At 42.8% G+C, this 22,623-nt stretch overlaps 2 protein-coding genes across 8 annotated transcripts in view; one reads left to right on the plus strand and one right to left on the minus strand.

Annotated features, from left to right (window-relative positions):
* Positions 1-851: 851 nt before the first annotated feature.
* Positions 852-16,495, plus strand: YARS2 (tyrosyl-tRNA synthetase 2). Of its 3 annotated transcripts, none has more exons than XR_014502549.1 (6): positions 852-1,671; positions 4,833-5,000; positions 6,404-6,559; positions 6,766-6,936; positions 7,341-7,749; positions 14,301-16,495. XR_014502549.1 is itself a non-coding variant. In XM_083401524.1 (5 exons), exons 1-5 carry the CDS (start codon positions 875-877, stop codon positions 7,519-7,521), a joined length of 1,473 nt encoding a protein of 490 aa, XP_083257650.1. In that variant the 5' UTR covers positions 852-874; the 3' UTR covers positions 7,522-7,799. The 3 variants fall into 3 exon arrangements, 1 of the variants encoding a protein (XP_083257650.1); XR_014502550.1 differs by lacking the exon at positions 14,301-16,495 and adding an exon at positions 9,926-11,975; XM_083401524.1 differs by lacking the exon at positions 14,301-16,495 and having other exon boundaries at positions 7,341-7,799.
* Positions 8,700-22,623, minus strand: part of DNM1L (dynamin 1 like) — a 38,489-nt gene continuing 24,565 nt past the window's right edge. For 2 of the 5 annotated variants that reach the window (XM_083401470.1, XM_083401469.1), the window contains 11 exons: positions 21,918-22,124; positions 21,617-21,737; positions 21,262-21,417; positions 20,537-20,626; positions 19,571-19,663; positions 18,505-18,561; positions 18,170-18,247; positions 15,839-16,006; positions 14,544-14,653; positions 13,244-13,403; positions 8,700-12,435 (listed from right to left, as the gene is read on the minus strand). In XM_083401470.1, coding sequence (XP_083257596.1) covers positions 12,379-12,435; positions 13,244-13,403; positions 14,544-14,653; positions 15,839-16,006; positions 18,170-18,247; positions 18,505-18,561; positions 19,571-19,663; positions 20,537-20,626; positions 21,262-21,417; positions 21,617-21,737; positions 21,918-22,124 — 1,297 coding nt within the window. In that variant the 3' untranslated portion in view covers positions 8,700-12,378. The remainder of the gene's footprint in view (positions 12,436-13,243; positions 13,404-14,543; positions 14,654-15,838; positions 16,007-18,169; positions 18,248-18,504; positions 18,562-19,570; positions 19,664-20,536; positions 20,627-21,261; positions 21,418-21,616; positions 21,738-21,917; positions 22,125-22,623) is intronic. The other 3 variants (XM_083401472.1, XM_083401471.1, XR_014502541.1) reach the window with 2 other exon arrangements.

Here is a 22,623-nt window from a genome sequence, read left to right on the forward strand (position 1 = left end):
AGCGCTGGCCCTTGGCCTCTTTGAGTGAGATGGGCGCACAACCCTAGAGTCTGTCAAGACTGGCCCGTACGGGCAGGGGTACCTTTACCTTTACCTTAGTTGTGCAAGATGTCTTCAGTGTGTCCAAGAAAGGCAGAATGTTTTGGGTTTTTTCCTAGGCAATAAGGCTATAGTCTGGAAACTACTTACCTTGGGAGTAAGCCCCACTAAATTCAGTACTTCTGATTAGGATTATAAAGCAATTAAAGAGCAGTCGCTGCTGCTATTTCTGCCCTTCTTGTTATGCTAATTTAACTCCTAAAGAAAGACAATTACTTTCCATGCTTGATATTGACTGAAACCGATTCAGTAACATTTAATTGCTCAGATATTCTAGTCCAGTAGTTCCTCCCTGGACCTTTCCTTTGGAAAAATTAAAACATACTGTTTGTACAGGCAGTTTATTTCCCACGCCACTTTATTTAGTGATATACCCCCCGATTGTGCGTTTAATAATTTAGGTCGGAGCAAGGGATATGCAAGCACACTTCATTGCTTAAATACGTTTGTTTTTGGGGAATTGCTGAACATTAACGAAAACTTCGTGGGGAGAGGGGAGCAAGTTCTGCTTTAATGTCCAGAACAGGCAAAGAAGGCAATTCTTTAAAAAAATCGGTATGTGTTTTTATTATTATTTAAAAACCATATATTCCTTATTCGACGAAATAATCAAGGAGCCTGGTCAATAACTAATGCCACAAAGACGTCGGCGGCGGACGCCAAAGCTCCCCTCTAAGCGGCCCCATGAGGGCTGAAGGCGGAACGCTTCGACCCCGCCCCCTCCTCCCAGCATGCTCTGCGCCATGTGCGCGGGCACCCGCTTCCGTTAGCTAAGATGGCGGCGCCCGCGCTACGAGCCGGCCACCGTTGGCTTTTCGGCCTGAGGGCCGCTTCGCCCCGGCTCCAGGCGCCTGGCGGACGGCGGCAGTCCCACGACCAGCGGCCGCGGGCTCCGGCCAAGGGTCTCTTAGCGGCTCAGCTCGAGCGGGGCCTGTTCCAGGAGATTTTCCCTCCCCAGGCCGCCGAGGAGCAGCTCCCCGGGTTGTTGGAGGCGGGCCGCCAGCCCGTCACGGCCTACTGCGGCTTCGACCCGACGGCCGACTCGCTGCACGTCGGGCACCTGCTGGCGGTGCTGGGCCTGCTGCACTTCCAGCGCGCGGGCCACAACGTGGTGGCCTTGGTGGGCGGAGCCACGGCGCGCCTGGGAGACCCCAGCGGTCGCGCGGAGGAGCGCGATGTCCTCCCGGAGGAGCGCGCGCGGGAGAACGCGGCCTCCCTCCGCCGGGGGCTCCAGAGGCTCTTCGACAACCACCGCGAGCTCTTCTGGAGCGGGGAAGGGGCTCGCCTGGGTCGCGCCGCCGTGCTGGACAACGCCAGCTGGCTGGAACGCGAGTCCGTGGTGGGGTTCCTGTGCGCCGTCGGGGGCCACCTGCGCATGGGGACGCTGCTGAGCAGGCAGAGCTGCAAGGCCCGCCTGAGCAGCCCCGGCGGCATGGGGCTGGCCGAGTTCCTGTACCCGGCGCTGCAGGCCTACGACTTCCTGCACCTGCACCGACACCACGGCTGCCGCATCCAGCTGGGAGGAGCGGACCAGATGGGCAACATCATGTCCGGACACGACCTCGTCTCAAAGTACGAGATAAGGGGTGGTGGGGGAGGCCTGCATTTGGAGTGCGCTCACCCCACGCTGGGGTAGCTGGATGGGGGAGAGGTTATTGCGGAGCAGTAGCTTACATATCTAATCAATAGGGACAGGTGCGTTGCAAGTGAAGAGGCATGGGGTGGGGAGGGCAGGGCAGAGGGAAAGCAAGCAGACAAAGCCAGGGATCCGCTCTCAACAAATAGTTGTGCACGTAACGGCCGGCCAGCTGAAATTGGAGCAGTTAGGAACCTAAGAAGAGCCTGCTGGATCCTGATCCAGCAAGCCCCATCTTGTCTGGCATCCTGTTATCAATAGTGGCCAATTAGATCCCTGTGGGAAGTTCAGAGGCAAGAGGCTCCTGATTGAGCTGGTCTTTTAGCAGAGCTGATGAAATGGGCCCAGGTCTTGGAGCTATTCTTAAGCTAAATTTGAAGGAATTGACTTTGCCTTCCACATCACCTACTGCAGCAGCCTGAAGGAACAGCTGCTGCTGAGGGACACTTGAGAGAAACAGTGGGGAGCCCCTGTTGAGAGTTGATTCATCTTTTCATGTGTAATCGTTATTTTACAAAAATGTTCATACACTGAGTCAATAAAACAGTTCACTTAGATATAGAAATATGAGAGGCATTTTTGGAAGTATTTTTTATCATATTTCAAATTAAAGAATTGGAAATTTGAGGGGATGGAAAACTCTAGTGTACTCCTTTGAAATAACAAGCTCCTCAGGGTAGTTTCTGATATTTATTAATTATATTTATAAACTGTCCATCTAAGGTCTCTGCAGCAATTACATAGACAGAAGCATAATAATTGTAATGTGATTTCCGTGTAATATCAACATGTACAACTTGAATCCAGAGATTGGGTTTTGTTGTTTTCTGGTATTTGATATGCAGTCAGGAGAAGAAACAAGCAGTATTGCCTAAAGTTACTATACAGCAGGATTGCGTCTTACGTGGGGGTTACGTTGGGTTTTTTGCGGGGGGCGGGTAGTGTGTAAAGCTGAAATTGCATATACAGTGGTACCTCGGGTTACATACACTTCAGGTTACAGACTCTACTAACCCAGAAATAGTACCTTGGGTTAAGAACTTTGCTTCAGGATGAGAACAGAAATCATGCTCCGGTGACGCGGCGGCAGCAGGAGGCCCCATTAGCTAAAGTGGTGCTTCAGGTTAAGAACAGTTTCAGGTTAAGAACGGACCTCTGGAACGAATTAAGTATTTAACCCAAGGCACCACTGTAGTCAAAACAGCCCCCGGAACTGTCCCTGAATGGGCAATTTTATCTTCCAGAGTCAGTGTGAGATCTCTTGAAACCAGGGTGATGGCCTTCAGAGCCCGTGCAAGAGTCTCCCAGAGCCCAGTAAGTGAGACAGAGAGCTTAAAAGCTCTTTCCATGCCAAAAAGTTCTTAAGCTCTCTGCCTTGCATGCATTTAATTTGTGCAGTTGCAGTTCGCTGGCTGTATAGCTGAGATGGGATCCATAAAAGCTGTAAACTCCCACCCTGCCCTGGTATAGGTATTTTTGGCACTTCAGCATACAGTAGGCTGCTGCTCCATCACTAGCACTAGGTATATTGATAATTAGTTTTTGAATAACACTTAAGGCATTTCTACCTTTAAAATGAATAAAAATGAGAAACAGTGCACTATTATGTTATGTTAAGTTCCCATGGTGACATCTTTTATGGAAGTGTTACATCTCTTGCTCAGCAGGTACAGCACACACCCTTCCCACAGAAGGTCCCATCATTGGTTCCCTCTACTTCTAGTTAGAAAGTTATTGGGTAACTGTACTTGAAAAGGTCACATGAGACTTTGAAACCTGCTGCTAATAAGAATAGATGAATGGACCAGTGGTCTAACATTATAAAGTAGATTCATATTTTTATATTCCTCTTATTTATGCATTTTTTGTTGTGAGCTGTTTGGAGACCTATGCACAATAAGTGGCTAGCAAGTCTAATAAATACTACCTACCTTTCCCTAGAGGGACGCGGGTGGCGCTGTGGGTTAAACCACAGAGCCTAGGACTTGCCGATCAGAAGGTCGGCAGTTCGAATCCCCGTGACGGGGTGAGCTCCCGTTGCTCGGTCCCTGCTCCTGCCAACCTAGCAGTTCGAAAGCATGTCAAAGTGCAAGTAGATAAATAGGTACCGCTCCGGCAGGAAGGTAAACGGCGTTTCCATGTGCTGCTCTGGTTTGCCAGAAGCGGCTTAGTCATGCTGGCCACATGACCCGGAAGCTGTACGCCGGCTCCCTCGGCCAATAAAGCGAGATGAGCGCCGCAACCCCAGAGTCGGTCACGACTGGACCTAATGGTCAGGGGTCCCTTTACCTTTATATGGTGGACATATTAACACCACATGGCCTCAGTCTGGAGGACTGTACCAGCATCACTTAGCTTCCATCAAAAAAATAAAAAGGTTGATTATCTTGAAAAGTCACCAGGTGGATGCTTGATATCATGCAGTAGACTGTCCAATTAATTTATTTAATTTTCCCTTTGGTATCAGCTTTTTATAGCTAGTGCTTGTTTAAAGTATTTCTTGGAGGCAGTCTAACATTCAAGGCCTAGGGGTATTAAATGAACTAGCCAACCAAAATATCATATAACTTAGGTCTGAGTAATACTTTAGCAGTTCAAAAGCACTCCCGGGTGCAAGTAGATAAATAGGGACCGCTTACTAGCGGGAAGGTAAACGGCGTTTCCGTGTGAGGCTCTGGCTTGCCAGAGCAGCGATGTCACGCTGGCCACGTGACCCGGAAGTGTCTTCGGACAGCGCTGGCCCCCGGCCTCTTTGAGTGAGATGGGCGCACAACCCTAGAGTCTGTCAAGACTGGCCCGTACGGGCAGGGGTACCTTTACCTTTAATACTTGTGCCATTACTAGTTCCTTCAAGAGAGGCATGACATGTTTGGGCTCTTGGCTGTCAAGAGCTCTAAAGGAACTGGGCATAAAGAGGCAAGTGACTGATGGGAGAGGAGAGTTCATTGTGTAAGCAGATCAACAGATTTTTGACAGGTAGCTGAAGGTAATAGGGTTGCCTTCTGTTTAGAAATGTTTGTAGGTCTTGAAAATAAATGTGTACCGTGTTCTGTTGACAAGTAACATAACTTAAGTATTGTAATTTGTTTCTTATTAGGGTGACAGGCGAAGATGTATTTGGAATAACGGTGCCTCTTATTACAAGTACCACTGGAGATAAGTTGGGGAAATCTGCTGGCAATGCAGTTTGGCTAAACAGAAATAGGACATCTCCTTTTGAGTTATATCAGTACTTTGTCAGACAGCCAGATAGCGCTGTTAAAAGGCAAGTACGTTTCTTATCGATCTATGTGAATTACTGTTCTAAAACAAAATGACGGCTTTGCTAGTGTGTGGTAGTGGTTAACGTCAGATGAAAAATGGGAAAACTCAGGCTCAAAGCCACACCAAATCATCTTAGGCCAGTCACACACTCACCTAATCTACCTTCCAGGATTGTCATGACTCAAATGGGGGTAAAAGCTATGTATGCCATATTGAGTTCCTTTGGCCAAGAGGTGGGGCATAAATTAAAATTTAGAATATATACGCAAAAGGCTCCAATCTAGCCCAAGCTAAAAATAACTAATGCAGCACTCAGAGTGTTTCCAAGGTTTTATAGGTTTGTTAGCAAAAAAATGTTACTAACCTTGCATAAACAATAACGTATTATCTGCTTTCCATTAGTGTTATAAACTGAGATATGAAAGCTAGGAGCTAAATGGCACCTTACACCTAGGTTATGGGCGCAATAATGGAATGTCTAGGCATGCTTTTTTATAACAAGAATACAAACTGAAAATGAATGAACTGCAGCTAAAATATTGTGTTCATTTTTCACATGGTCTAGTCCTTCCCCTGCCCACCCCCTCTAACATTATTAAGAGGATCTCTTCTCCAGTCTTCAGAGAGTAGTTGGGTAGGCAGAAAAAGGCCACCCTTTCCTTCCACTCTGCAGTTTTAATCCAAAATCTTAGACACAGTACTGTTCCCAGAGCTCAGAAACTGCTTGTACTAATGAAATTCCCTGTCGCAAAAGGTGCCTAGAACAATGGGAGTTTTGAACACTGTGAATTGTTTTATAAAACGTGCATATGGTGTTCTTTAACATTTTTATTAAGTAAGTCCCAAAATACTCTGAGGTTCTGCTACATCTTTCACCGCCTCTGATTTTACTGTGCAGAGGGCTTGTGCTGTTGTACTGGTGCAAGAAAAAGTCTTGTCATATCCTAAGCACATTTTGTTACTGTAAAAACAATACAAAGTTACTCTTTAAAATACCACAAGACTTTTGTTGGTTTTGCAAAAACTAGACTGACACAGACACCCCTCTGTATATTGTTCAGAAGACTTAGATTCAGTATTTTCAGTTTTAAAAAAGCAAGCATAAAAATGCATTTTTGTTTTTACTTGGTCATTAACAAGATTATGCCACTACTTTAAAATTTTAAAAATTTACAGAATCTAAAGCATGGATTGAGGGACTGAAATTAGTGTAGATCTGCATTGTCTGTTACAGAAGCAGAATGTGACTCTGAAGGCAGTTTTGTGTAGGGAAAATTTTAATGTTCAATGTTCTATCGTGTTTTGTTAGACGCCACCCAGAGTGGCTGGGGTAACCCAGTCAGATGCGGGGGGGGGGGGGGCATATAAACAATAAATGATGATGTTGGCTATTTTCCCTTTAAGGTATCTGAAGCTTTTCACTTTCCTCCCTCTTCCGGAAATCCAACACATTATGGAAATGCATGCTAAAGAGCCTGAGAAGTGGGGGCCCCAGAAACGGCTTGCTGCTGAAGTAACCAAGCTTGTACATGGGAAAGCAGGTCTGGAATCTGCTAAGAGGTAAAGGGAGACTTTGGCTGTTAATATGTTGATTTTTGGACCAAAATGTTAATGGAAATGCAGACAGGAAATTTCAGCTTTGCAAAGATGCAGAATTTACAGAGGAGTCTTCTAAGTTGCCAACATTGATAAAAGCTACTTCTGCAAGTCTTGGTCATAATGTAAATATTGATGAGTACTCTTTTTATTTTTTTAAAAAAAACCAGGTGCACAAGGGCCCTTTATTACAGTGACATAGCAGCACTAGAGACTATGTCTGACCAAGAGCTTCAAGAACTCTTCAGGGAAGCACCATATGTTGAGTTGATGCTTGAACCTGGGACGACAGTACTTGATTTGTGTCGGAAAGCGAATGCTATTGTAGATGGACCAAGGGGGTAAGTTAATATTTACACATTCTGCGGCATTAATTCTGTAGCTGCTTAGTCTAGAAACAAGCTTCAAGCTTATCTGTGTTTCTACTTAGTAGGCAGCCTCATTGTGTGAGACAGGCTTCCTGGTGAGGCTGCATCTCTTACCTGACCTCCCTCTGGCCAAATTGCCACTGGGTACCATGACCAGAGAGGGTGGTAGTACATACCTGATGGAAGATCCAATATGGTACTTCTGCTGACACCTCCTCTTCCCCTCTCCTGTCACAGTATGCTGTCTGCTATTGCCTGTATGTCTGTGGCTGAGTGAGTTTCTAGCCTAATTTGTCATCAACGATGGGTTATTATAACTTTAAACTATTGTAAGGTGGTCTAGCCGTGTCATTGACTGTACAATTTCTTTTTTCAAGGTATCGTGACATAGCAAGTGGTGGAGTTTCTATAAACCACATTAAAGTAACTGATCCTGATGCTGTTCTTGTTCTTGGACAACACATTCTCAATAATGGCTTGTCACTCCTTAGAATTGGAAAAAGAAATTACTATGTTGTGAAATGGCTTCAGTTGTCACACGAAGAACAAAAATGCTGAGGTTCTTTTCAAGTATGTTATAAGTGCATTTTACTTCATGGACTGAGAACACACACCAAACAACTCGCAAGAACTGTGGTGTGAATTGCTTTTTCTCACTGTGTGAGACTTGGTATCGTCTAGAAATTGGATGGCATCTTAATTCGTACTTAAATCATGAAACGAGGAGGAACTCTATGGTACAATGCAGAGTCTATCCAAAGAATGCAACTGTTGAAATATGTTATCGTAAGTATTGGTTATAAAACGTTTGTCTACAATAAAGGTAACTAAATTAATCCAGAAAGTTATTATTACTTGCACTGTTAGTGTGTTGAGGATGTGAATGGTAGTAAATGTGACATAAGAACCCATTTCCGTTTGAAGTAGTGAGAAGCCAGGCAGCTGGCTCCTGAGTCCACAGATAACCTAATTTTAATTGTTTTAAATGGGTTTTAACTTTTTAAAACCAAATTTTAAAAACTTATCAACTATTTTATGTTCTGGAAGCTGGAGGACAGAAGTGTATGGCACTGTAATGCCAACAGCAATTAGGTTTTAATAAGAATCCATTTTTTATCCTAAACAATATAGTGCTTGTTTCATTACTCAGTTGAACTTTCTGCTTTGTAATCAAGCTGTTTTTGAGCAAAACATGGGCTGGGGTTGATGCCTTGAGGTTGCTCTACGATGAATGTATATGGAGATTATGCTCTCATGTAGCAGGAGTGTGGGATTTGTAACTCAGGGTGTAATTTATATTTCTGTGGATAGTACAGATGTCCAGCAGATCTAAAAGCTGTTCTTACAACCTGCAGATTGGACTAGATGACCCTCACAGTTCCTTCCAACTCTGCAGTTCTACGATTCCCTGCTAACAGGTAGTTCCTTATATTTTAAGCAAAGTATAGTTAACGTAGGTCTACTGCCTCAGGGTTACAGTATGTATACGCTGTGAACAGTTGGGCCTCTGATCCAATAGTGGTTTTGTCCAGTCTGCCATAGTAGGTAGAAGCTCCCTATCTCAAAAATTTGGGTTGAATTTTACACCTTTAAATAACACCTACTCGTACAAATGAGTCAGCTGGCAAACTTCACACCTTCTGAAATTTATTGTAGCTATATAACTTGACATAGTGACCTAGGTTTACCCCAACCCATTAGCAACTGTCTCAGCAAGTGAAGTTAAAAACTGACCATACTTTAAAATGTGGTTTATTGATGTAAAACTGTCATTTCTACACAATCAGCTTTATTTACAAAAGTAACTACATACATTTGGTACTGATGCTGGATAAACTACCCTTCGGTCTGCATAGGTTAAATGTTCTTTCAATTCGCTTATGCATTTTCAATTCTGAGTTGGACTAGACAGTGATTTTTTAAAATACCTACAGCTGTGTAGTTCCATTGCCTTAGATACAGAAGCCTAAAAGGCGGGATGAAAATCACTCTAAATGCAGTCACACCCACCCACACTCCCCGATGACTCAAAGTGCATAATATAGTACATAGCATGCTAACCTTGTAGAAATGTGGTTTGTTCAATCCTGTGCAAGCAATACTGAAAGTGCTAGTACAGCAGTGGCATTAGTAACTGCTATTTTAAATATATTCACAGCTGCTGATATTACTTGAAACTATGTGAGATTGAAATGGTCTATTCAAAAACTTCATGGCAGTATGAAGAGATTTTCTAGTGAAGACTGGTTTGCCCTTTAAAACCTTAGCGATTACAGTTCAGATGGAGCAGGGCTGGGGAACTTTTTGGTCCCCAAAGCTGCATTTCCTCTTGTCTCTCTGGGAGCTGCATGCCACACGTGGCTAAGGTGACCCTTGCAAACATATAATACGGTCCTGCACCCCCCCAAAAAATACCGCTGAAAGAATGTGTGATGTTGGAGAATGTGGGTTAAGCTTCCATCAAGAACATCACTCTGCAGTAGTTTTGACAAACACTGTTGGAGTCAGTAGAAAGTGTTTGTGTGGCTTGTAGGCTGGTGGGCTGGCAGTTCCCCACTCCTTGTGTAGTTTATTATTTTTTAGGGCAAGATTGCCTTTAGGAATTCTTTCAAGGGGTAGTAATCCACAGCTGATCTATATACTCAGCAACTTGTTGAACATTGGCATGTGCTTCAAAATCCATGGTTATTACAGAAGTGTCATAAATTGAAACAATATTGAGGCTGAAAAGGTTAAGTTTCCACCATAAGACTTAATTCCCCACCTCTGTACCACCCTGAAATCTGATGAGGGGCAGTGAGGTTATAAGTAATAAATAAATAAGCAATATATTAATGTGAGGAACCTTTTACTGGCTGAAAGCTGTATCCTGATGTCCACATGCCAGTGATGAATACAGCAAATGGGGCAAATTAGTTTTTTACAGTAATTTCTACATATGTCCCCTCTATCCTCCATCCAGGCAACCAAGAGCCGTATCAGAATTCAAGGACCAATTCCAGCTATGCAAAAATGTTCAGCGTGCAAGGCCAGTGTGGCTTGGGAAAGAATTATGAGGGTCACATAAGGGAGCCTAGGCTGTGGTTCACAATACATGGCAACTATTTTCACATTACTGTACCTCTGATATCCAGCAAGCAAGGACATATGTTGAATCCCACTTCCATGGGACAGTGCTCATTGGTTTCACCAGGCCATGTCTTAATGTGTCTGGCAAAATCAATACCTTTTAAAACAGTGGATGAGACAGGCTGAATTAGAACGCATAGTAATTTGACATCTACTCAGAATTAATTCTTAGTTATCTTTTTTTTATCTTTTGACAAATTTATCAGTCAAACATCCTCTAAAGGCCTTTAACCATTGCAGGTCAGCAACCTTGTTAATTTATACCAGATGTTGCTGAACTACAACACCCATTGGTCCTAGCAAGCACAGCCAGGGATGGTGAATGTTGTAGCTAGTAACATCTAGTGGACCAAAGGTCCCCTCGCCTGATACTTACCATCACAGGATTTTTTTTAAAAAAAAACAAAAACCCGTGACTTCTGGAAGTTTTCACCTTTACCGGTTAATTCTTTAATGAAACATAATCACATCAGTCTAGATGTATAGCCCCATCAGTAGTGTGTTCTTGTTTCCTGCCCTAAATTACTTTAGTCCATTCTTCCTTCTACCTGGCATGACCCCCACCAGTCAACAGCACTTCATGGGTACTGGGCATCCTTACCCCCCACTGGACTGGGTTTCCGTCTAGTTAGTCTTACTTTTTTGCATTTCTGCAAACGTAGGGGTTCCCCCATACTGCCCACTTGGATATGGGGTGGTGCCATTTTGGTTACTTAAGTGACAGCATTGCCTGAAGAACAGAAATAGAGGGAATGAGGTGATTCTACATTAGCAGGCACTAGGTACAGGTTCACTGAATTTAGTAGGAGGTTAACATACCCCTCTCAGAAGGCTGACTTAACATTTCATGCCGAGTTAAGTACCATCATGCCACAGATTTGCCAAAGCATCAGAAGTGATCTTAAAGCATGATTTTATTTTCAATATGCTTGCGGTATGTAGGATTTTGAGGAGGGATCCAAGTGCCCGCACCCTTAAAGGCACCATCACAATTATGTTTAAATATACTGTAAGGGGAAGACGAGAAAAACAGCATGTTTTCAAACTGCTACTGAACATTTCCATTTAATGTCCAATACCTTTTGTCTCAAGTATAAGCTCAGTTTACTCTTTTCAGCCTGTTGTGTAAGGACTGAGTGGATAAAATCCTGTACACAATGTGTGAAGGCCAAGGGTTTATTTTTTTTCCACAAGTACACATGTTGAGGAAGGCAATATCTACTTAGGATATGCACCTCACAGCAATCTAAAAACATAGTTCTTCCAACGTAACACATATTTTCCTTCCATGCAGGAAAAATGTTGGGTGTGAGCAGGTGTACTGTGCGTTAAACATAAACTTACAAAATCTTCAGGAACTAAAGTGTCATTACTGTTGATTTTGGTGACTATGGCAGACAATCAAGCAAGTTACCACACCAATACCTAAGATGAAAGTAGCTCAAAAACAGTAATGGGTTGGGACCATTGAATTAATCTAAAGGCCAGTTGCTTTTACATCAGTATTTTCTAAAGTTTCCTTACTTTTCACAATGATTTAGGAGAAACCTGATCTGCCACAATACCTTTTAATATTGCTGTTTTGTTAAGTCTGGAACTCTGTAAGTGGATGGTCCACGGGTTTTGGTCCCAGACATTAGGATTCTTCAAATTCTGATTACTTCTTTGTTGATAACGCTTCTTAGCAGAATCTCCACTTACTCCAGATTTATCTAGCTAAAGGACAAAAATAGCCAATGCATTTTGGAAGTTAGCCAGATATTTCTTTTAAGGTTCTAAAACATGAGGGTACACATTACACAGTTATAAGGCAGTATTTCTACTGTGCTGTTTATCTGTTTGAGACTTTAGAGTGCATGCAATTAAATTCATCTTAAAGAAAATATCGTGGTGTCCTTTCTTCATGGTTGAAAAACCTATATTGCAAAACCAGTTTAAAAGGCTACATCACAATACTACACTGTTCATCCTATCCACAGGCAACTCATTTAGCAAGCCAGGCACTGGAATTTTTACATGGTTCTTTCCTTAAGTTCAGTCCAGTCCAATTCCTCACAGGAGAACAGACCTTGGTCTTTGCACCAGGAAACTAGTAAAGAAAATACGTTGATTATATGAGACTTGTTTTGCAAGTACAGCATACTTTTCTGTCCGTAGAAAGCCAAACTGAATTGTCTTTATGTGAGCAGATTTATACATACTGCAGTAAACATAGAAGTTCATAAGAATATATAATGCCTAGCAATTTTCAAGTCATCCATTTCTTCATCCAGCTGGAGAAGCCCTTCACCAAAGGTGTGTCTCTCGAATCTCAGCAATAATATGACTGGCTCGCTGCAAGGCCTAGGACAAGAACAGAAATTGCTGAGATTTATACTTGTCAAGTCACAGGCAGAGACAAACCACAAAAGTAATACAATAAAAACAATCATTGAGCAATAATTAAGTGATGGCTGAATATGGCAGCACGAGGGGTGAGGCCAACAAAGCACTGACCTCAGTGGGGTCTGTCATGGCATGAGGAATATGCCTGATAATGCTGGCCTTTGCAAGTTCCCTTCACATGCTGCAAGATTCAGGGAAGATGGGTTGGTTTGGTTCATAAACCAAGCCAAAACACTGCTTATTTCTGATCATGTCTATAGCCAATGAACTTTGCACACAGTCCTATCTGGAAAAGGAATGGTAGAAATTCTCATGACCAAAGAGTGCACTAACTAGATCTTAAATTTTGGGTACAGTACAACCACATCTTGTGCACATTTAACTTGAACAATTTCAACCCTACACAGTTGAAGGCCATCTGGTTGAAATCCCACAAGTTAAAAGTGAAGCCGGCATGCGGAAAGGGCCTTGCTTCCCAAGCAAGGCAGAGAGCTTCAAAGTTCTTTTTGTGCCATATTCTTGCCTCTACGTGCCTGGGATGCTCCCACAAGATCTCAGAGGAATTCAGATGGCCCCATGAGAGCATCCCGGAGCTTGCGCAGAAGCGGTTCCAAAGGTTTGAGTTTATGTGTTTTTGCATATATGCAGAACCAAACCCCCATGTAAGACACAATTGTGAGGCTCATGGTGGTATGTAAGTAACAAAACTATACTAGTGTACATAACAAAACTAACTTGGCTTGTTATAGAAAAGGGACTGCAGTACCTGTAACATATCAGCTGCCTCCTTCCTGCGCTGAGCCATGTCCTCTGATTCAGTCAAAAGGTCATCCAGCAATAAGGCTTTGTACAGCTGTCCTACTAGCTCACTCTGAAGAGAGTCTTTCACGTGGTTAACCAGAAAATGCATCACTGCTTTTGGCACACTGCAAACAAAGCAAGCAAATAGATCAAGCATATAACCCACGGAGCTAAGGGTTCTTTCTTAAATTTATATATCACCCTTCACCCAAAGATCACAGGGCAGATTACAACATAAAAACACAAAATACATAACAATTAATAACCTCCTCCCACACACTTATAAGACCATAGACTGTTTAACCATCAAAGGCCTGGTTGAAGAGGAATTATTTTTGTCTGGCACCTAAAAATATGTAATGAGGTGCCAGGTGAGCCTTCCTAGGGAGAACATTCCACAAGCAGGGAGCCACCACAGAAAAGGCCCATTCTCATGTTGCCACTCTTCAGATCTCTCATGGAGGGGACATATGAAGAATGACCTCAAGTGATGGTTGCAGGATCCAGGTTAGTTCATATGGAAAGAGGCAGTCCTTGTATTGGGGGTCCTGAGACATGTAGTCAAAACCAGCTGCCCAGAAACCAAGTGGCAGACAATCCAGTTGGGTTAGGGTCAGTGCTATATGCTCAAACTTTTTCCCCGGTGAGCAAGCTAGCTGCTGAATTCTGCAACAGCTGAAGTGCCCAAACCGTCTTCAGAGGCAGCCCAACATATAACACATTGCAGCAATCTAGCCTACAGGTTACGAGTGTAGGTAACAGAAGTTAGACTACCCCTGTCCAGATAGGTGTGTAGCTAGGGCACCAGCCAAAGCTGGTATATGGCATTCCATGCTACTGAGGCCACCTCAGACTACTCTGAGCAGACTCACTTAAATGAATGAACTTGTTACTTACATTAATTAATTTCAATGGATCTACTCTTGAGACAGACTAACATTGGCATTTGTAACAGATGGTTTTAGACTGAGTATCATTTGGTAATAAATTTGTTGTCTGATACGTGTATTTTGTATTTACAGAATTTAGAAACAACAACCCTGAAGATAACTCACAATATGGCAACATTTGTTTCCGTGCTAAAGCCCCAAAACACTAAAACTTCATGGTTATTTTTATGAAACAGTCCATTAGAACTGAAGTGCAGGAAAGAAACTACACGGAGCTGCTCAACTGTATTTATATTTTGAACAGTAAAAAAATACTATCGGAATTAATAATAAAGCAATGAGAGGGTCAAATCCTGAATAAGGAAGATCGCAAACCTGTCTTGTATGTTCTTCCTCACAATCAGGAAGTAGGATTTGATAAGGCGCTCAATCACCTCGCAGTCTCGTTGCTCTCGGGCTGAAAGCTTGCGTGCAACAGGAACAGGCTGATGCAGGGAAAAGCAGAGTCAAAAAGGTTTCATGAGCCTGCAGTTCCACTGGACTTCAAAAAGGACAGTCAGGTTCAGACCGAACTACAAGAAGGTGGCAAATACACCTGGATTTTAGAGGTGGCTTCTGTCTGGTGACATAACAATGCTGGCAAGTGTCAAGAGATTTTTTTTTAAAAAAAACAAATTGTTAATATGAGGCTTTACAGATTAAAACCTTGTAGGTGACACAACATACCTGACTCTTGGGGGAAATGGTGGCATCATTGCTGTCACTTGTGAACAAGTCACAATAGATCCTAGGCCTTAAAAAAAGATGACATGCTGTTCTTTGCTGGAGTGAATGGACATTGTTCTTGAGAAATATGCCAGGTCTAAGAACACAGCTCCTCAAAATTGAGCTTTTTATTCTTTGTGTTTTTAAGAGCATGTTTCCAGCCCTTAATATTATAGAGTAAAGCTTATGGACATGACAACATCATCACTAACAAAGCCACAAACAGCCTGGGAAAACTCAAGCTACTCCATATTACATATATTTCCTGTATAAACAGTGCATATCCTTGTTTAAAAATAACCCATGTCTCACCTCTCTCCATCTACCATTTCAACCTCTGCTAAAATGACAGTCTGTGCAATCTGCTACAAAAATCACAGTGGCAGGATGGTATAGAATGCACAAGTCAGCAGCATTTTGCTATTAAACTATTAGTTGAATTATTGTACTGTCATTTATAAGCCACTCTGAGAGCCCTTTTAGATAAAGAGTGGGTTATAATGCTGTATTCCTCTCCTACTGCACGAAATCTGAACCATCCTGTCCATTTTGCTAATTTGCACATGATAGTCCAACTGAAAGTATAAATATGGTGGTGCATAATTTGGTACAGAGTTAGCATGTAAAATATGCAGCTGATATAAATCAAATACTTGTTCACACAAACCAAAAGTACCTTTTAGAATTCATGGTGATCACTAAATTTGTATTCCCCCCCCCCCTAAAGAATACCTCTATCCTGGCTACTAGCTACAATATACTTTTGGCTGACAGCCATGTTTAAAAACGGGTGGAGAACGTAACTCAGAAGGACCTAATCCTGCCCACTCCTAAGTTCTGTGAGGGGCACACCCTGCTCTTCTTGTACCAGCTTGCAAATTTTGTTCCTATGCTGAGAAACTCACCACATCCAGCAAGTTTACAGCATGGCCTCTTTGAGGGCTAGCAGGTAGGACCGTTACTGGTTTTGATTTTTCCTCAGCTAGTATTTCCTCAGCTCTGGAGGTTTTCAGCATGCCTCTCCAGTTGCCTGTTCCGGCTTCCTGAGCTCCATCTCCCACAGCAGAGGATGTCTAATACAAAGAAAATATACAATACCCAAATTCCAATCAGTTATTTGCAAGGAAAATGTCCTGCGTTCCAAATGCTTGATTATTAGTGATTCATTTAATCCCATTCTACATGCAAGAAATTAAATCTTCAATTTAACACACACACCACTGAGGAAGGTTAGACTGAATAGTGCCCTAAATACACACAGAAAGCCATCTCCAGAAAAGCCCAAATGCCACCAACTTTGCCTGGCTCCAAAAAGCCGAAAGACTTTCCAACTTGCCCAGGCATTCCAGCATGGCTTTCAACTGGCATTAGTGTTTGTTTTTATGCTTCTGATGGATTTTATTGATATTACGACTGCAGTTCCATGATATTTACTGTTTAATGGAGTTTTAACGTGTTCAATATTTTAGTTTGGATGGATGTAGCAGCCTTGGAAGCCACAACATGCTGGACGACAGGGAAGTTTATAAACTGCCTAAAGAAATAAAAACAGTGACAAGCTACCCAGTGAGCTTCATAGCTGAGAGGGGATTTGTTCTCCATTGGTTCTGTTTCATCACTCAGGTTGACATGCAAACATACCTAGGTATTCAGCAAGAGAACTACAGGTAAACTTTATTAAGTACATGAGAAAGATGATAGGCTGTAGCAACTGATTATAATCAAGACTGAGTTTACATCAGAGCACATAAGGATGAGAGGAAGCATCAAAGAGATGGGCGGATGTTTTAAAAAATGGTCATTTGGTGTTTTGATATGCCCCAATAATTCAAGAGGTTCAGTTTGAATTATCACTCCTGGATCATAAACCATGAGGTGCAGAAAGAGTGTTGAGGCTGAGAGCCCCTCTTTCAGCTTTCCTTGAGTGCCAGCTTCACTGTATTAAGCCACACAGTTATATTTAGCTATGGGAACAATTGTCTGATCTGGACCAATGTTTCTGTCAGAGGCAAGAGAAACTTACGCTATCATGTTCTTCGACTGGGGGAAGGCTACTAGATTATGTGAACTCTTATCTGCTCCTTTGGTGAGCCTAGGTAGGTTGAATGGCTTTGAACCAGGATAGCTAACCTTTGGCCCTCCAAATGTTGTTGGACTACAGCTCCCACCATCTCCAACATCCGAAGAGCCGCAGGTTCCCCAGCCCAACTAAGAAAATCTCTCATCCTCATTAAGTGGGCTTTTCCCACTGAACAGAACAAATGGCAAAACTCAGAGCATCCCAGTTTTGTTCTAAGCCCTCTCCAGTCATTCATGTGAACACGTGAAGGTTAAAATGGTGTTTATGGGATGGGAATGTGTCCAAAGGCCTATCCCCAATCTCTTGCACATGCAGACTCCTCTGAGACCTTTGATACATATATGGTCTTCACTGGTACAGTGGCTTAATGCCCAAAATATGAATGATGTTAAATGGTTTGGTTTGGTTTGGAATATGGATTATTTCTGCACATCAATTTTCCTAATTTATCAATCCCCTACTTGCAGCATTTCAGCTGGACACGCTCAGGGTGAAGGAGCTGTGGCAGGCTGGCTGGTAAATGTGCAATCTTGTATCCTGATATGCACCAGAATAAACCTAACAGACTTTTTAAATCATCACATTTTCAAGCTTCATACAAAAGACTGGCAGCTCAAATATTTAAGGTTAAAGTGGGTGTTGCAAGAGATTTGGGAATAGGTATCTTAGGGCACAAGAGTCAGCTCAAGCAGAACTTTTGATTGTCACAGATGCAGCTTACAGCTGCAAAATCAGAGCTTTGCCCAGAACAGTGCTATTCAACCTTGCATCTCCAGGTGTTGCAGGGCTACCAACTCCCTTCATCCCTGACCCCTGGCTCTGATGGATGGGAGTGTGGTCCAACAACCTGGTGATCCAACACGGAAGAACAATGCCCTAAGAACACACACCCAACAGCCTCCTGAAGCTGCCCACAACAGGGACAGAGCAGTAATGGAAAGAAAGCTCCAAGGCTCCCCAAGATATAACTTGAAACCTACTACCTTAACGTAATTAAATTAACTAGCCAACTTTGTCAGCTGGCAACACATGATCTGGGACAGGCAAAATCTGGACAAAAATACTTATGCTTATGAGAATCATGTCCAACCACTACCAGAGTGCACCACAAAATGATTTCAGCATGCAGTGCTTAGAGGAAGAAACAAAGACAGACCTTGCCATCAACCTCGGCAGAACCAGCAGTAGAGGGCTCCTGGGTGGGTGGTGCCAAAACACCAGGAGGCTTAGTGGACTAAAGAAGCAAGAAGGGCAGAAAATGACATCAGCATTGCTTGTCGGATTATTTTAACTGAGCCTCCTTGATCCCTCTTGGTGGCTGAAATTTCAGAAGACTGCATGCACTTGAATTTTTGGAACAGAACCGCCCAACAACTCCAGACTCCCATGAATAAATGGAGCTTTTGTTAATTACTGTGGTAACATTACGACTGACTTGATCTTAAGCACCGCTTCCAAATTCCATGAAGTATATCAAGCCAAACAACTCACCTTGTCTCGTGACCCAGCAGAAGGCATCTCTCTGGCTGACCTGTTCCGCCTTTGCTCCTTTGAAAGAAAAAGCATAGAAAACATTCAATATGCTCATGCCACATAAAAAGGAAAGCTGGGGTGTCCTCTCTTTCCAGACACAGCTATTTGGAATTCCTAGCAGTGGTTGAGCAGGATCTCCCCTCATTTACACTCACGTAATGACACTGGCAGACATATACAAAGAGGGGGCAGAAAAAGCTACCGGGTAATGTTCCCTAAGAATAACTCCTATCAGCAAACTTCCAAATGAGACGCAAGCAATGTACAGTGGTACTTCTGGTTGCGAACAGGATCCGTTTGCAACATGAAAAGAACGCAACCCGCAGCGGCGCACACGCAGATTGCGATTCGCCGCTTCTGCGCATACATATGGCGTCATTTTGTGCGTCTGCGCATGCGTGAGCGGCAAAACCCTGAAGTAACCCTTTCCGGTACTTCCGGGTCGCCGTGGGACGTAACCTGAAAGAACGTAACATGAAGCGGACGTAACATGAGGTAAGACTCTAAAACCAAGGTAGAAGAAAAAAGGGGAAGGGGAATTCTTTTGCCACACAAGGACAAAGAACCAGCTGACTTTTCATTCAGAATACCACACATCCATGTCTGCACACATCCATTCTGACTGCAGATATAAGAAAACCCTTCTGTTCAAAGCCAGATGACCACTGATTGCTAAATGTTGCAGTCACAGACCCACCTTATAAGCTTTTATAATTATATTGCTGTCCTCTGAGAGACACTGCCATGCTATATGGGTCTGTGGCCCAACCCAGGCAAGATCATTATTTTTATTTTAAGTTGCAATACTCATGGAAGACAGAAGTGCAGGCGATGTCCACTGATTTCAATGGATCTATCTGGAGTTTGACCAATGTTTGATATCACCTTTAGAATCTTTATTCATACAAAGCAGCTGATGGGAAAATCTGGTAATTCCAGTAAGATCACAGTTTGCAAAACAGAACTATCTGTGCACGCAATGGCAGACCCATTTGTAATTAATGGAGAGACTTTCTTTCCTTACCTCTATGTTGTTGTTTATTAGTCCACAGGCATCTGCAAAATCTGGATGCTTAGTGTTGATATAGGCCAACTCAATGGCTACCAAATTGTGAACCTATGAGAAAGAATATAATTAAAAGTTTAGAATTTTGCCCATTGAAGTGACTGTTAGGGAAGAGTTCATGACAAATAACCTAGAATTGATCTCAGCAGCAGTTCAGTCACACAGCACTAACATAGGATGACCACAAAGACAGATCCTAAGATTTGCCAAGGGCAAATCATTTTACACCAGCCTTTGCCAACCTGTTGGCCTATCATGTCATGCTGGCAAGGGTTGATGAGAGTTGCAGACACAAACCTCTGGAAGGTAGCAGGTTGGTGATTGCATTTAACCATGTGTCTCCTGAAGTTACTGCCTTAATGTATCACATCAGCAATGGCTAGTCTTTTTCTGGCCCTCTGGAGGTCACATGTCAAACTGGGTGTAGCCAAACTTTAAAAGTGGGAGTGGCCATTTTTCCTACAATGGAAATTATCTTTGCAGGAGATCACAAAAACCTTTTGGCAGGAGACCCATGGAACGGTCAGGTTAAACAAAAAAACCCAACACTGTTTTTAAATGGATACATTTTGAGGAACCACAAAAAACCTTTTGGCATCACAGTTTCACAGCAGGATACCTCTGAGAGCAGCCAGTAAAAAAAACACACGTTTTTGCAACTTCTTGGGACACAGACAAATCCCCCTTTTGTCCCCATGCACAGCAAGGGGAAGAAGTAGGAAAAAATAAATTAAAATTAAGACCAGAGGGGAGCTTACAACTTAGCAATGAGGAGTATTCAGCTGCAAATCTATTATTCTAAACCCCAGAATTATTCTTTACGCATCAGTCTAACTAGGCCCACAGTGGAATACAGAATTTTCACCAATACTCTCCATTAAAAGGAACGTGCCACTGCACACAGCAAGCTCCACAATAGATTACCATTTCATTTGTAACTGGTAGCCTTCGACGCAAAAGACTAGTCACAACCTCAACGATGGCATCGTGGAGCTTCGGAAAACGCAACAATTCCTGGATACAAACGAAAAAACGAAAGAGTTTGACTTCTGAAAAGCAACGAACTATCTAACTGAATTAATCATAGATCACACAAACCAAGTTCACATGATCACAGTTCAAGGAAACGTTCATTAGATGAGGCTGCATGGCAGGGCAAGTGAGAGGTGTGGCTTGTGCTGCACAGAGAAGCCTGGGGGACCACATTCACTTGCCCACCCCAATATAACACAAGAATGCATATGTATACACACAACCCTATGCGAGTCCACATTAGTACTCTGGCAGTTTTCAGTTTAAAGTTGTCAACTCCATCTTCCAAGCAGAAGAGTTCTCTCAAAAGGCACTGTCCAAATAATGCATCCTAGTGGAACACCCTCCCATCAGATGCCAAACAGATAAACAACGATGGTTTTTAGAAGACGTCTGAAGGCAGCCCTGTATAAGGAAGTTTTTAATGTTTTATGTTGATTTTGTATTTTGCTGCAAGCTGCCCAAAGTAGCTGGGGCAACCCAGTGAAATGGGCTGTATGTAAATAATAAAATTATTTATATGCCACCCATATAAATCATCATCATCGTATGTTTCTTCTGGGATATTTTCACATTCTGCGAGACACACACTTTTGCAAATTAGCTCCTTCTTTTACCTGTGTACTGTAATTGCTACAATGCTGGATAATCCTCTGCATTTCCTCGTGAACAAGCTCCACACAACGCAAGCTGGGCTCTTCCAATCGTTTGATTTGCCTCTTTACTAGGAGCTCAAATGAAACTTCAGGCACAAACAGGGCCGGACGGGGACCCTAGCCAAGCCAAAAGGAAACAGATTCATTTTTATTCTGTTGTAATAATTTAGATTCCCCAAGGTGCTGTACCCGTTCCCAAGACAACACTAAGCTGTATACTCTACAAGCACTGAAACGCCACCCAGTGCATAGAGAGTGCAGGTCAGCAAAGTGATACTGCATCTTATACAGAAAGTTAAAGAAGGATAATACCTACAGTAGCATTTCTAATGGCTGTCAATATGTCGATGGTGTTAAGGCCACCTAGTGGATCAACAGATTCTAAGGTACGCCCAAAGGTTTCATGGAAAATGTAGCAAATCCTAGCTCCACCGCACCTGAAGAATGAAAAAACAGTCACTGAGACAACAGGGAGGAAAATAGGGAAGCCAAATAATGTTGCCTATACTTGAGCTCACTGGATTCATAAAAATGTAGCAAATTTCAGTTTAATTGCAATGTTTCTAAACAATCTGCCATCCATGTCAACTTCACTCCAAAATAGAAGTTGTGCTTACAGTTCTGAAGTCTCGATGTACTTTGCTGTCCCTTCAATGGTGTTGCAATATTCGGTGGCAAATTTGGTAATCAGCTGCAGTAATGTGGCACTCTTGTCATCTACAGGCTCCCCGTAGCCGTTCAGCAGAGATTGATACTGAGCAGCTAGAACATTGATTCTAGTTTTCAGTTCTGGCAAGCAATCCCTGATGTGATGCATAAGCAACCTAAAAACAGAATTTGAAAATGCAACACTTTAAGGAAAACTGCTCAAAACATACAATCCACTCAGTTTTTCATGAACACATTTCAGTTATTAAGCAACCATCATTTTCTTTTAAGCAAGTGGGCCATTCTCCCAGCGGTAGCTTACTATGGGTTTAAATGCCTAATATTTCACCAGTCTAAAAGCCATCCCGATTCTATGCCACTGCCATTCAACAGAAAACTATACAAAACTAACATACATATTATTATTTTGGGGGGGGGGTCAAACCTTACAGAGTAGGAGGCAAGGGCGATAGCTCAGTGGCAGAGAATCTGCCTTGCATGCAGAAGGTCTGTTTCAATCCCCAGCATCTCTAGGGAGAACTGGGAATGTACCCAGTCTGAATGAAACACTGCCAATCAGTGTAGACAATACTGAGCTAATTGGACCAATGACTCATTATAAATCAAAGTTTCCATTGTTAAATAATTTTTTATTTCACTTAGGGCCAAACTCAA

The sequence above is a fragment of the Podarcis tiliguerta genome (assembly GCF_965153285.1).
Source record: "Podarcis tiliguerta genome assembly, chromosome: 10".
Classification (NCBI taxonomy): domain Eukaryota; kingdom Metazoa; phylum Chordata; class Lepidosauria; order Squamata; family Lacertidae; genus Podarcis; species Podarcis tiliguerta.

What these genes read in the sequence shown, in the direction of transcription:
- YARS2 (XM_083401524.1), top strand. Translation starts at nt 875, where the DNA reads ATGGCGGCGCCCGCGCTACGAGCCGGCCACCGTTGGCTTTTCGGCCTG. An exon ending in GGACACGACCTCGTCTCAAA is followed by an intron (nt 1,672 to 4,832) that starts GTACGAGATAAG and finishes GTTTCTTATTAG; the next exon opens with GGTGACAGGCGAAGATGTAT. An exon ending in GGTCTGGAATCTGCTAAGAG is followed by an intron (nt 6,560 to 6,765) that starts GTAAAGGGAGAC and finishes AAAAAAAACCAG; the next exon opens with GTGCACAAGGGCCCTTTATT.